At 39.3% G+C, this 15,763-nt stretch overlaps 1 protein-coding gene across 3 annotated transcripts in view; it reads left to right on the forward strand.

Moving 5' to 3' along the window:
- Positions 1–15,763, forward strand: part of arap2 (ArfGAP with RhoGAP domain, ankyrin repeat and PH domain 2) — a 132,517-nt gene that overhangs the window by 81,174 nt on the left and 35,580 nt on the right. For all 3 annotated transcript variants that reach the window (XM_044185025.1, XM_044185023.1, XM_044185024.1), the window contains 3 exons: positions 2,468–2,593; positions 11,373–11,517; positions 15,406–15,508. In XM_044185025.1, coding sequence (XP_044040960.1) covers positions 2,468–2,593; positions 11,373–11,517; positions 15,406–15,508 — 374 coding nt within the window. The remainder of the gene's footprint in view (positions 1–2,467; positions 2,594–11,372; positions 11,518–15,405; positions 15,509–15,763) is intronic.

The raw sequence follows: 15,763 nt of genomic DNA on the forward strand, positions 1-15,763 counted from the left end.
CATGGCTTTGTGACTACAGTACGCTTCAAAGCTGTTTAGAGATTTGGAGCTGTAGAACCGTTGGCCTCCACACACACCTCCCTCACCCGTGTTGTTAGATCAAGAGAAGGTGTATGATAAGGATTAGGTCCATGAATTAGACCTCAACCATCATGTTTATATGATGATCTCTTGTTTAAGCTAAATATGTGTCCAAAAAATCATTTTGAGTATTTTTATATCAAAATTTATTTTTATTTTTTTTGTAAAAAATGTAAAAATATTTTTGATGACCCATCTTGAACTCGGGAGCGGTTACATAAATGTATCAAATCAAATGTGATTTGGCCTGACTGGCAAACCCTGCCAAAGAAAAGAGAGGAATTTTGATAGAATGTTGATTAGAATATTGTAGTATAATACATTTTCTGTAAACTTAATTGAGAAATTGTTAACTGTTTTTTGCTAATCCAGTGAATTAAGTATCAAGGTACTTGATATAATTGATGCAAAAATGATTTTAAAATACGACCATAAAGCAGTCCAGCTCACTGATTGGCTACAAGGCCCATAATGGCCTCACCCAGAGATATTAAAGCGAGAGATACCACGGTATAAACAGTATGGCAAAATCTCTGACGGTTGATAAATTTATGATTTGAAGCATAGTTCCTAGATGCTTTAAAAGTTATTCATAATGGGCTTTACTTTCATGTCATCATCATTTAGTAAGATTAGGCTTCAAAAAACGTTTCATTTAAGTGCTTATGTGATATAAGACATCCATTTATTAAATTTTTTACAATAATATATTAATGTTTTCGTTTTATTTCACTGTAATTCAAAGGTTATTTTTATGCTTATGAACACAATGAATTACTTTGACACAATCCACACACAGAACATACACTTGTTAAATTAACTGTTTTTCTCTGTGGAATGATACGTGGCCCTGTGATGAGGCGTTGGTGGTGTCAGTAAAGGGTGGAAATGTCGCTTCAATTAAAAGTGGTTTCAATTAAAGTTATTTTACCTTGCTTGATGAGAGAGCTGGAGGTAGTGAAGATAAAATCTGTAAGATATTGCCAAGGCCCCGGCAGAAAATTGAACCTCAGAATTGAAGCTAATTGAATTTGAGAATGATAAGGTTGAATGTGGGCTGCTTTTTAAAGCTAGCAGAAAGGATGAGAAGAGGGAGTTTAGAAGAAAAGGGGGAAAATGAGGGAGGAAGGCTTCTAATGTAAATGGACAAAGATGAAGAGCGTTAAACTCATTTTTAACAGAAACAGTACAAGCAGGTTTGTGCCTTGAAATGCTCTCAGAACACTGTATCTTTGACTTTGCAAGACAATAACCATGTGACAAAGTCATGACTAAATAAACAGTAGTTTGTATAATCATGTTTTATGCTGCTTGTGGGAGAAATAGATAATACTGTGCTGCTTCATTGATGCCCACAGGGAAATACTCTCCTCATGGAGGACAGAGCTCAGGTTTAAGAACAGCAACCATGAAGCTGGTAGGGATTCAGTGTCTTGCTTAAGGGCACTTCAACAATGGGGAACGGGCCATCATTGAGCCATGAATCCACGTTTTCTGGTTGAAGGACAATCTTTTCAGGGTTTTCCGTGAATAAGATTGGGATATGAAGACAGAAACACATCTGGGATTAGCGCTATCTTGATCTAAAAACATTCCCACGTTCCAAATCCAAACCTGTTTTTTGCACCAATAGTATGATATACCACCAATGGCTGACGTGATGGAAGATGGACATTTTGACAGATAATATCTAGATAATATATGCTGTTGCTGCAATAATACAGGTATCATGCTGTGTCCCACAAAGTGCACTGTGGGACTGCATACTTGATTTACTGCCACTGGGCGATGATGAAATATTTTCAGTGGAATCTTATCAGTGATGATATGAAGATATTGCATCATCATCTTACAAAATGTAGTGTTCCAAATGAATGATTCTGAGCCATTATGAATTATAAACTAACAAATTAGTTTTTGTATTTGAGATTTTGTCTATAAATGCATAACAGTGGTATACAGTTTGTTGCATTGTACATCAAACATATGTTGTTTTGCTTAAATACTGTGATATATATTGATATTGGAAAAATAGCCATATTAATATTGTGATATTATTATTTTATGTCAACCGGTCCTAACTACAACATCCTGTAGCCTACCTGTTTTGTTTTGTCATGAGTTAATAAAAACAGATCTGTTTGTAGGTTTGTGACAATGCATTTTTTGGATTAATCCAATGGGATTTTAAATTTTGTATTTAGATTTAGAAGTATGAGGATTTTCTGAACTCGTAAACTTAATCCTTCAGTTTATGTTTAATTGTCAAAATTACATAAATGGTAGTAGCCAGCAAGTGAAGGATCAGAATGATGCACAGCCAACATTACATTCTTTGGGGAAAACTGCTTCCTTGCTCATCTACTGTGTCCCTCCCCCCTTGTAGATTTCCCCAGACTCGAGCAGTGGTCGGAGAACACCTCCTTGTCTGATGCTTCCCTCTTCATGGATGGCTTCCTCTACATCTCCTCTGGCCCCGCCAAGACAACGCTGGACCGCCGCGGAAGAGATGGTGAGTGAAACTTGCAAACCCACAGCAAGGCCAATCAATCCATCAATCCATTTGTAAGTAATTTAAACTGCATGTTTGTCAGAGGTCTACTTCAGTTAAGTGCTGATCGATCAATCAGTGTCAGTCTGTCAGTTGTCAAACTGCCAATCGTTTAATCCGTACACCAAACGGTCCAGTCAAAACGATCAATGAATCTGTCTTTCAAATGCGTTCTGCATCAGTCCTCTGGGAATACTTGTCAGACAGAAGTATGTTCTTAGACGACCCAGCAGTGAATGCTCTGTGGAAGTACAGGGTAAATTAAGGCCAGGTTAAAAAAAATGTAATAAAAAGAAATAAAATAATTTTGGTACAAGTTCTTTCTGAATCTACTTGAGAGAAGCTACCTACAAAACTTCTGAATTCTCCTTCTTTTGTCTTCCAAGGCAGTTTAAAACTTTTAATCAGGCTCCGTTTCACACCCAAACTCCTCCACTGCTGCTGCACCTCCCGCTCTGCAATGGTCCCACTTCTCCAAACAGCTGGAGCGTTTCTTGGGCCCATGGGTAATTAGGAGAGGGAGCCAGCTTTGGATGCTGCCCCGGGGGAACGGGGTTATTGGGAAGGTGGAGGAGCGGGATGGAGAATGGTCGGGGGAGGGGGTTGGATGAGAAATGTGGGGGAAGGAAGGTGTCCTGGTGGGGATGACAGCTTGCAGCTACCTGCCACTTGAATGAGCTGAATCTCCTACGTCTTGGGTAAGACATCCATCTCCATTTCCATCACCCCACACACGTTCCGCTCTCATTGGTGGTTGCACATGCTGGCTAATGAACAGGACTGAGGTCTGGGAAATTGCCCCTTAGAGGAGTTGGGGGGGATTCTACCAGTATCTATTGAAATTCTCATTATTTGTACAAATGGAATTCATTTTCATTTCATTTGTTAAAGGATAATTCCAATGTATTTCAATTTGGGTCTTAATTTTATAGTTGTTGGCCATCATTTCTATTATGATAATATTGTACTCACCAGTAAGGGATCGCTGAGATCTGGCAACATGGTGACCTCACCACAACAACGTCCGATGAGTCATGAAAGTGGTTTTAAATAAGGGTTTTAAATAACCCTGTTTTAAAAATAAGATTAACCAGATTATTTTAGCCACTATAAGTGGAGGGAAATCTGAAAGTGAGTGTGCCTGAAATGACGCCAATAAATCCCTGACAAATTTTACTATTCACCTTTTGTTAAAATTTCTTCAAAACCGGTTTGGGTTCCTTGCCCATCTGACTTGTTTTTAGCAATGTTACCATGTTCCCTGATCTCATTTAACTTGGTGAGTACAGTGTTATTATTACTTTGTTAGGAATGATGGCTAGTGTGATTCCTCATTTTAAAGTAATTGCAGAAAAAGAACATAATTGGCTGTTCTTATAAAATCCCATTGGTATGACAATGTGTGGTTTGTTGTTCCACCTACAGTACAGTGAGCTCCTGCTTGAGTTGGAGTAACGCTACCGGTGTCCATTTGGTCTAAGTCAATTTTAGTCACTGTTGTGCGTTCTGTACCACTTATAGACACCGCACCATTCCAGAGTTGTCTCCCTTCAGATAAGTGCTCGTAATATTTCGGCCGATAAATACCTTGTTATTTCATCTATTATGGAGAGCTGTACAAGTTTGGCTTTTGTGCTTTAATGGCGCTTTAACTGCAGCTGCAGCTGTTGAAAAATTCAGGGAGGTTGGGTTTAAAACTCAATGCGTTCCAACTTCTTCAATCACGAGGAAGCACTGTCAGGACTTTGTGAGCACGGAGGGATGAGGTATTTTTGAATGTACTCCAGGATAACTATGCTCCTAGGCTAATGGTTTGATGGTCTATAGATACACCCAAGTTCTTAATAATTCATAGGTTGTTCTCAGGGCTTAATAAAAGCACTCTGCCACAGCATCTTAAACTTCGCCTTTTGTTTTTTTGTTTTGGGGATGGCTCCAGTAGGCTTTCATGCTTCCACTGACAGGAGCTAAATTCAGAGTATGACATAAATTAATTTGGCAAGCAATTTTGGTAATGGCCTTGACAGAGGTGGCATGGGAGATCATTGTGCCAGTCCACCATAATGAAATAAAATACTGTGCTGCTTAGCATTTAGAAAAAAACATGTTCAGTCTAGATGCTGCTGGGAATATAAATTAGGATTAGAAAAAACACTATTCCTTGTTGTTTTATTTTTGCTGAAATCAAGGTTGAACTGGTTTATTCTCCAGCGTGGCACCACTTTTCTGGCTGTTCTGTTGAGCTCCGCTCCATGTCAGTTGTACGCAGTTGATTCTAGCGTAAATGAAGTCGCCCCCCCTAAACAGGCAGAAGAGTGACTCATACTACTTTCACATTAAGGAGTGTGTACATGCTTTGCACACGTCTCTGTGTGTCTGTGTGCTTGTAAGAGTCTTGGGAGGAAAAGAGAGACAGTAGGCAGTTACTGTCTGAAATGGTGAGTGGCAGCAGGGAAATGGCACCCCTTCTGATTAGTTTGGTCTTTTCCTCATCAGCTGCGCTCTGTTTTTGCCTGCAACAGTAGCTCACAACTGCCAGAGAGAGAGGAGGGAGGGGAGGTGTTGTGGAGAGAAGAGAGGAGGAGAATTATGTTAACAGTTTTATTGAGGACACAAATCTGAGCCCATATGAACATTCAATTACTTGCATCTACAAAGCTGGAGTCAGGTTTTTGATAATAAACCAAATCTTTTTTATGGTTTATGTTAAAAATTGCTTTTCAAAGGATGTTAAATGATTGGAATTTCTAAGCAGTCACATTTATGTTATTCTGTTTTATATTTTATGAGGAGAACACAAAGCCTATTTAAACTATTTGTCTTAATCTAATATGCTTTTTGTAATATCTTTGCCTCTGCTTGCCTAAATGAGTGAGTAGTGCTGTTGCTTAGGCCAGAAATACATGGCAGATAGTGTTTTTTTTTCTTTATCTTATGCCATATCTGTCCATTCCTCCCTTTAATGAAGTGGGCTGTAATTCTGGCACAGACAGATCGTTCAGATCCCTTCAGTTTCTCGATTTCCATTTCCAGCCCCCTGACAAGCTGTCCAGCAGATGTCTTCATCACAGATATTTTAGTCTGATGGTGAGATAGGCAGCAGATTGGCAGAAGGGGGAGAGGTGGGAGAGTGAGGGAGGGAAGAGGGGGATTCAGTGGAAAGGGGCACGGCCTGCTTTTTCGATGCATACTGAAATGGGTGTCTGTGCAATGTCGATAAAAAGTTTAGGGGGGCATTGGGTAAATCTGGAAGAATGTAGTTAAAAATAAAGCTTGAGACACAATCAGAGTCCAAACTTTTGAGTAAATATGTTATTCTGTAATGTGGTCCATTCAGTCACTGAACAATAAGACAGTTTAATTGCCACATTGATGACTTGATTAGTCTAATCAACCTACTCATCTTGCATACTTGGAGCATTTAGCGAATTTTACAAATTGCTGAATTGAGAGAGGAGGTGAAAAAAGCAGAAAAAGACAGACAGAGATTCCACATTTCCTCTGGAAAATACTATGCGGGTAGCACTCTTGGCGTACAAGCTAATTGGCCCAATTTAGCTGGTGGAGGCATGTACCACAGTTGGCTTCCGCTAGCGTTGTCTCTGGCGGCTGGTAGCGGACTCCCGTGGAGAACGGCTGGGCCACAGGGCCATTGCTGTGTGTGTGGGGAACAGCTGGCAATGGACGCAGCTGCTTGATTGTAAATCAAGCACTATTGTTCCCCCCATTGCGCTGGAGCTTGTGAAGAAGCTAGTGGTATCCCATTTGCGAAGGAAATGCTGAACCACAAACAAAAAAGGAATAAGGATGCTTGTAGTGATGTGCAGGTTTTTCATAAAGCCAGTTTCCTGGTGGAATATCTTGAAGGGATCCAAAGGAATTCACTGCTGTGTTAGGCAGTAACTTGTGCCACAAATGCTGAATAATAGTTACATTCAACTAAGTAAAACTCATTGCAGCTATTCCATATTTACACTGCAGTTGGTACTGAAATGGCAGCCATACCAACAACAACTTTCTGCCTGGTTTGAGATATTCTTTTACTTTCAGGCCTCCATGAAAATGTCTAATTCCTGTCATCAAAGCCTCTTCTGAGTATGTACCGAATGTACCGAATCCTTTATATTCATTCACAATTCAAACCCAAAACTGTATCTGAAATTACATTTGTCAAACATTTATAGTCTCTCTACACCTTTTAGCCCCGTTTTAATCCTTCTCCTTTCCCAACCCTTGGTTTCCTCAGCATGTTAAGACCTTATGTGGGTATCTGTTCCTGTGGGTGTGGTGGCCAATATTAGGATAATTCTTCAGAAACTGGATGGTCGAGTAGTGAACCCATTCATATGTCCAAACTCTCTGGACCCAGGATCCCATAGCAATTTGCTTCCTGGAGTCACAGTGGGATTTTTAATGGCTTTCTCCTTGAAACTGAGAAGAAATTAAAAATTTCATAGTTAAAAGATTTTGTCAGACGTTGTCTGTTCAAGGAGACAGGATCCAGATGCCACATGTGCCAGCATCAAAATGAGATCTATTAATATTTCTGATGTATTAGGACATTTGAGTCATCTCATATACATATTTCAAGTTCTATACCCTTTGGGATTTTACATGCCCTTGACCAGAGGTCCCAACCGTTTTGACTTGTGAACCATCAAAACGAAGAAATGTCTCCTGCGACCCCTCACTGGGTGATATATAATATGAAGTTCAATCAAAGAGGGATTTTTTTAAAATCCTTATTTTATTTGAGTCATTTTTTAGAAGGCTAAAGAGGTAAAATTATACAGTAATTTACAAGAAAAAAGAGACATGAAAAATAAACATAATTTTGTGTAGCAGAAATGTTTTTTGTGCTTTCCTAGTATCTTGGGTCCCCTCAGATTTTTACCTTACGACCCCAGGTTTAGGGCAGTGGTTCCCATCCTGTATGGCTCAAGATCCCATTAAACGACTTGCAATTCCTTGTCACCGGTTGCGTCTGTTAACGGCAACAAAACAAGACTATGAGTCTACAGCTGCACTGGCAGGTCTGTGAGGCTGTAATGCCCCTTGTAAAGAAAACAAAACTGTTTTAAAAAATTTTGACATGATGATGATGCTAGATGAAAAGTTAGGCAATCACAAAAGTTCACAAAGATCATTAATGTCTGGACTAAATTGCATAGTAGTACATCCGACAGTTGTCAAAATATTTAATTTAAAACTGCAAATGTCAACCTGCTGGTGGCACTAGAGGAAAAGTCAGAGGATCATGAAAGTCATAGGATTCATCTTCTGGGGTACATGAATGGCTGTACTAAAATGTGTGCCAATCCATCTTGTAGATGTTGAGATATTTCACTGGATAAGTAAAAAAGATGACCTACAGGTGGCGCTAGAAGTCAGGGCGATAACCAAAGTCACTTGGCTTCATCCTCTGGGGACCATGTATGTCTCTATGAAATTTCGTCGCAGTCCATCTTATAATTGTTGAAAAATTTCAGTCTGGACCAAAGTTGTGGAACGACCAACTGACTGACCGACTTTGCCATTTGTACAGCCATGCTGCTACCTTGGCTAAAAAAAAAGACAAAGATTAAAGGAACATATATAAAACAAATATAATTAACCCTTCAGATTTATCTTGTGGCCCCAGGTTGGGAAGCATTGCCCCAGACAATACCTGTTTTGTACTTGTTAGTACATCAGTTCATACATAACTTAAACTCCCTAATAACCTCTACAACCACAGGAACCATTATAAAGCAAATTGTTTAGAGAATCAATGGCATTAACGCTTTCCAGCAGCTTATGATAGCAATTGACTTCAGATAGGAAATCAAGTGTGCCTTTTAAGAAGATGATTGTGTGAGGGTTTGAGATGGTACAAATTAAACCATTCAGTTATTAGCCTATTAGAGGAGGGACAGAGGGAAGGAAGGCAAAATTACAGGAAAATATAGCACAAAACAAGAACTTAAATACTCTCCGGTGGGAAATGATGGACATGACATTTTTGCAATCAGTAGTGCATTACGATCTTTTCTGTCACCAAGACAACAATGCGTCCTGTCAGATAGATTGGATTGGTAATGACTTTAAATACCATAGTCAGTCACTCTCGCTCTCCATCCCCCACACACACTCACACACACACATATAAAACTGCTACATGCACGGTTGGTTTCAGATAGAGATGATGATTCTTTGGCTGCTGGAATGATTTTTTTTTCTTGAAGCAAAGTGGGGTCAGAAGAACGGTATTTTTAAAATGCCACAGAGACCAACAAGATATTAGTCATTTTGCAGTTTTAAAGCTGTTTGCAGAATCGTGTCCAAATAGTTTTTTAGAGACTGAAAAGACAAAGAAAAAGCCATACGGAGAAGCAAGGGTGAATAGAGCAAAACTGACATCCTCCTTTCCTATGCTTATCACATCCTTTTTGTTTTAACAGCCAGTTGTAGACACTTCCTTTTTTTATTGGAACTATATCTGTTCCTTCAGAAACATCACACAGTTGGTAGAGGAATGCGCAATTAGCATATTCATGAGATGAATACAGTGGAAACTTTGGAGTCACAAGCGACAGGGGGTGCGGGGGGGGGTGCTTGCTGTTTGTGTGTGTGTGTTTGTTGCGGAACAAAAAAGCAGATGGCACGGTGACTTTGAAAATCCAAAATTAGGTATGTTTTCATGAACTTCATGCTCATTGGCTATGTAAATCGCACAGTCAGACAATCATGAAAGACAATGTTGTGTGTTTTCCAGCTTTTCCACTGAGATCATGTTTGTTGATTGAAATCTGCTCGGCACTTGGAGTCTCTTAACTCTTTTAATTCTTTGTGTGTGTGTGCTCTCACATCCAGTAGTCTGTATGCTTGACTTAGTTGTCCTCTAATGGACAGAAAAATTAGGGCCTGCCTCCTCACACAAGTCATCTGATTGCAATCATAAAGTTAAAACTGTTGGACAAATCTTCTGGTCTTCGACTGTGAAGACAGTGTTTGTATTCCCTGTTCCATGCCAAGACTTCTTTTGTTGATTTGAAGGATCTTAGCTTGAAATCGTGGCCTTCAGGTGGTGTGATTTGTTTACGTCTGCCTGGTTTGGTTTTGGATAAAAATACCTTGGTTTTTGAGTTAACTGCACCTTTCAGAAGAAGCAAAGTGGAAGGCCATCTCCATACATCCATCCGTGTGTGAAGGCTGAATGCACAGTATCTCCACAGTATCTCTGAACTAGCTGTGTTAAATAGGGTTGGAGTGGTGCCAATCACTAACATCGCAGGCTCTAGTAAATTTATTTTTCTGACAAGCAATACAGTCAGTAGCCAATTTGTTAAATTTTATCAGAATGCAAATTCATGGTTCAACAGTCGTAATCCAATAGAGGCACCAGACATATTGGAGTGTTCTGGGTGCATAAGGAAAGGAGCTATAATTGTTTTAAGTTAGTATCAGATCAGTTTAAGAAATGTATCCCCAATATTGCATATTTTTTAAAGAGACTGCTAATCTGTATTTCTGCCTCCAGGGCTGTAGAGTCTGGATCTGCTGCCTCCATGTTCCTTCTCAACACCAGCTACTACAATTATTATTATTAGTCTTATTATTCCTATCATTATTATTACTATTATTATTTTATTAATATTAATATTACCACTACCATTACGTTATTATTATTTCAAAATTCTGTGAGGAATTTGCATTGTGCTACTATATGCTCTCTTTCCTCCTGCTCTCTCTCTCTCTCTCTCTCTCTCTCTCTCTCTCTCTCTCTCTCTCTCTCTGTCTCTCTCACGGCACCCTGAGTCTGGTTCTTCTGCTCCAGCTTTCTACCTCTTAAAAGGAAAATTTTCCTTGCCACTGTCGCCAAGTGCTTTCTCTTGCTGGGAATTGTTGGGTCTCTGTAATATTATAAAGAGTACGGTCTAGACCTGGTCTATAGCAATATTGCAATGATATAACTTCTGCTTTGAATTGGCGCTATATAAATAAAATTTAATTGAATTGAAGTAATCTCTGTGCACGTACTGAAACTGAATTACATAGTGCTTAAAGTGCAACTATGTAACTTTTGAAAGGATAGATAAAGAAATCTTTCTTTTATAAGTAGAAAGTAAAATTCATAGGAAATATAATGAACTTTTGCTTAATTCAGTACACTGAGTTTTTTCCAATACAGCCTTACATGGTCTGGTATGATCAGTAGCCTTTGGTGGAAAATGTGCCATTATACTGTAGTTACCACTTGAGACCACAGGGAGCACTGTTCAGTAAAGTTACATAGTCTTGCTTTAATATCTGCATTTAATATTAAGAAGTTATTATTCCTCAAACAACCTAAAGCAGCATCTGTTTAAGTTAAGTAGCTTAGCAGAAAGTAGCATTACAGTTTTATGATGCCACAGAAATTCATTGGGAGGTTTACGAATGAATGGGTGTACAGAGTGTCTGACGCCAGACACCTGGGTTTGCTTCCCCTCTCCCACCAACATTGTTTCCCTAAATTTAACCAAGTAGTTTTAGTTGCCTAAACTTGAAAATGGTACTTTTTGCCCTATCGAAGGGGACAGTAGACAGCAAAACAACTACAAGGGCCATTTTGGAATGCACTGATAAATGACCAATTTTAAAAGTATGAGGATTAGTTGTAGTAAGTGTGTAAAAAATGTGTAAATATACAGTATTTATGTGGTCTATCTTACATCTATCTATATATTTTTGTGCATACGTGATTATGTGTATATTTCAGACATGGCGCGTCGTTGGTGCACATTGGAGGGCGGCTCCCTGAGTTACTATGAGAGCGAGCGAAACCCGTCGGCCATCGGCAGGGTGGACGTGACTGAGGTGGTTAGCCTGGCTGTCAGCACCAAGGAGACAATGACTGGAGCTGGGTATGAACACACACACACACACACACACAAACATTTTGAAAGTATTTTTGTCACCTAAACTTTAAAGGATCAAATGGTTTAATATATATTTCCACAATTGAAGTTAAACCTTGAAAATCACCCACTTACTATGGTTATTAGAGTATTAATATTAATATATAACATTTAATATTAATCTAAATCCTGTGCATGAAATGGTAACTTACACATAGTTTTACAGCAGTTCAGCCAGCTTATAGAGCATTCATTTACACTCAACATTCAAATTTGCTCCCTTATACACATGCCCCCAACACACATATTATATATAATTATATAATATACATATATATATATATATATATATATATAATTTGCATCCCCTTCGCTAAATCATATTTTATATAGTTTTCATTCTGCTTTAAGGACACAAATGCCATACACACTCATACACATTTTAATGATTTTTTTTTTTTATTGGCTAAATTACAATTTACTGCACATGTAATTCAGATATTACAGAACTTCAGTCTGGTTTAACATACACACACACAAACACACACCCATGTGTAAACACAGGCTTCTGCATAGTTTCTCTCCCTCGTCTTATGTCTCATTAGCATAATCTTAATTTGAGCATTATTCAATTTAACAGAACCCATCAGGGCTTTATGAGCGCTATATTTCCTGTTTACTTTGGCGGAGATGCAGACGAAGGGCGCAGCTTTAACTGCTCTCCCTCCGTTCACTTTACCGTGCCACCTCCCTTATTACTCTCTCTCAGATTATGATTCAGTTAAAATAAAGTTGCTCTGACAACAAACTTTTTCTTTATTTCTTCTGGAAGTGTTATATATACACAAAGAAGAAACAGATGTCTCGATCCTTTCTTGCTCACCCTCTCCCCGCTCCCATTGGGTCGCACTGTACTTGTGTTCATGTGTGTGTGCTTCAGTTCCCAAGCGAGGAGTCTGATAATGGCTTATGATTAAAGCATAAGCCTGGTCTTTAATGACAGCAGCAGATGTTATGAAGAGGGAACAATGCTTTTATTTGGAAATGTTATTTATACAGCTATTAGAAACACATCTGGCCAGCTAAAACTATGACCTTTTCTAATGAGCGGGACACATACAAACAGTCAGGGCAGGTTACAATGATGATATTGTGTGTGCACAGACTCTACAAAGCAACAGTGACATGCCGTTTTTAGCTTAGCGCATATATCCCAGTTACAGGTCATGGCGTCGCCCCCAGAAAGGCTATTATTTCTCGCTAACACTCATAATGGCTGTACGTTTCACTAGATTAAACTCTGCCTCACTCCCTCTCGCTCCTGCAACTTCCAGCATTCCCAGCATGCCTGTGCGCAGAGAGAGGGGGGACGCCTCACCTCCTGACTGTCTGGAGCTCATGAATATTAACGTATATGCAGATGACACACTCCCACCAGCAGCCTATCGCCACGCTACAGGAGGCCGTAGGTGTCGCTTCTATTAAACACAGCATTTGGGTAATTTCACCGTGGCAGAGGAGACCATGAATTATAGCGCGGCCTCGACACATACGTCTGCTAAAGTTGTATGAATATTACAAACCCACTCACTAAGGAATTAATGCAAAGGGAGTGTGTTGGCTGGTGATAAGTTGAGGTTTTCCAGGGACTTTTTTGACTCATCCGCCTGTTTCGACACGAATATTTCTAAGTCAATTCCGACCTTCAAATTCAACTGAAAAACTTGGAAACAAACCTTTCTGCTCTTTTCCTGTTTTTCTATTTCCTCTTTTTGGCTGCTTTTTTGCACCATTTCACTCTCTCTGCCACTCTCTTTCTCACCGTCTTCTTCTTTCACAAACACCAAGAAGAATAGCAGAGTTTTTAAAGACTTTTATAAGGGCTTAGTTGCTAACTTTGCCACCGAGATGGGTTTATATATATATATATGAGGGCTGGGGAATTAAGACTTCTCAGAGCATACAAAAGCCTTCAGGAGAAAATAAGAGGCTACAAAAATACATATAGATAACATTACATATGTACAGGTGAATCTTTTACAGCAGACTCCTCCACAAGAACAAGTGTGTAAACTCAGTCAAACTTTACTCAACCACAGAAAGTACTATTTTACAATAGCACCCTCAAATAAGCACATGCGCTTGTTTACTGTAATTAAATTGAAAATCAGAATTATTTATCAATTATTTAATCTTGCAATATTCCAGACCAAATAATTAACCCATTTCCCTTTGTCTTCACAACAACCTAATGTCTTGGCCATGTATGCGCTTGACCACATTTTTTAACAGTCTAACAACGATTTCTGGCAGAGTATTGCAAGTATTGCTGTGGTGGCAGCAATGTGCAGGAAAGGAAAGATTAATACCGCTCTTATCCAAAGTAATTAAACTGAAAGTCTGACTGCAAGTGAAACTAAGATAAAACAGTAAGGTATATTTCATTTTATGTGTGTTGCCTATTTTATTGGTCTAGGTTTTAGGTGCATCACTTATAATCAGCCTTTTATTTAATATTCATCCTTTGAGTACAAATGCTCTACAAGAAAACATCATATTCATCACTAATACACTTAATACTTTAATACTAAACCAAGCTGGCATATTTTAAGTAAGGGAGTCGCATGTAAATGAAAATTTTACAGTAAGTAGTTTCTTGTGTGCATATGAACCTATTAAAAGAGAGAGCAGGAGTGAAACATTGGATAAAATAAAAAAGAAAACAGGAAAGAAGAAGGAAAACAAGAGCAGGAGAAAAACAAGTATCTGAAAGATGTATAGTATCATACATGAGATATATTGTTCATAGGAGACACAAACCATTTCAATGTGCAGACACATACAGTACAAAAATGTGTCATGTGTTTAAACACCTTTCACTCTCTTTATTTCTAGCTCACTTTCCCTCTTTCTTTCCTCTCCCCAGCTACTCCCTCCCTCTGGGACGCTCATAATGCAGCGCTCATCTCTTATGCTTCTATCTTCTCCTTCTGTCCTTTTCTTTACGATTCCATTTGCCCAGCACATCAGCGTACCCCTCCGCCACTCCCTCCCTCGCTCTCCCTCTGGGAGCGCCTCTAACAAGCACCTGCACACCGGCCGACGAAGAGAAGGGGGTGCAAGGAGGGGGGGCTCAGGGTCACGTGAGGGCACACAAACACCCATGTCTCGCCTGTTCCCCTGACACGCGTAAGAAGAGAGCGACTCAGTGCTGCCGTGACCTCCGTGACACACCGCTTTAAACACCCATTGCTGTAGCATTTAGAGCCTCCCATGGAAAAGGGGCTATGGCAGTGTGTTCAAACCATTAAGATAGTGATACTCTAACCTCTGTACCTTAACTGAGAGAGAGACAGAGCAATGCCAGAGAGAGCGAGAGAGAAGGGGGGGAGGCAGAGACAACAGGAAGTGAAAGACCAACAAAGATTAATTGCTGCCTTTTTTGCTTCCGACAGCAAGGGTTTTGTCTGCAAGTGTGTGTGGATGAATGAGCGTGGAAGTGCATGCATTCTCCTTTCTTTTCTTTTTTTTTTCAAGGATTATATATTTGTTGTGTATATAACTTCATGCGCACATACATTTTTTTGTTCATACACATACAGTACCCAGGAGAGTGAATGTTCCTTACTGGCTGACACACATTATATAAATACACATGCATGACCGTTTCAAGGCAAAAGCTGAATATCTGCACTACGTTACATTATAGTACAGGCAAAGCTACTGTATGTCAATATAAAAAGTGAAGGTCTCTCCACATAAGTAGGCAAAAAATATATAGAAATATGTTTCAATAATTAATATTTAATATCAATACATTATATTATATGACAAAATTATATTTGTAGCCATCTTCGTTTAAAAAAAAAATAGTGAGCTATGTGTCTCTGGCAGGGCTGTGTTTACCGTGGAGCTGTACCTGCAGACAGAGCGAGTGCTGATTGTCGGAGCTGAAACACAGGAAACACAGCATGACTGGATCCACGCGTTAACAAAGGTGACACACTTTGCATACAGCATGCACGCACACAAAAACACACTTATTTTTCTCCGTTATAAGTTTGTTTTTCACTTAAAGTTACAAAGAAGAAATATGCAGCAGAACTACAGCACATCCATCCAGTACTTTTTCATTCACTCTGCTACTTTCCAACACACACAGTCACACACATTGTCCTCAGTGAGCTCCATGCTACCTGTGCTTCTTTCAATAAGACAAGTGGTCTTACTATCTCTTCCCCCACACGCTAAC

Source organism: Siniperca chuatsi, linkage group LG22 (genome assembly GCF_020085105.1).
Source record: "Siniperca chuatsi isolate FFG_IHB_CAS linkage group LG22, ASM2008510v1, whole genome shotgun sequence".
Classification (NCBI taxonomy): domain Eukaryota; kingdom Metazoa; phylum Chordata; class Actinopteri; order Centrarchiformes; family Sinipercidae; genus Siniperca; species Siniperca chuatsi.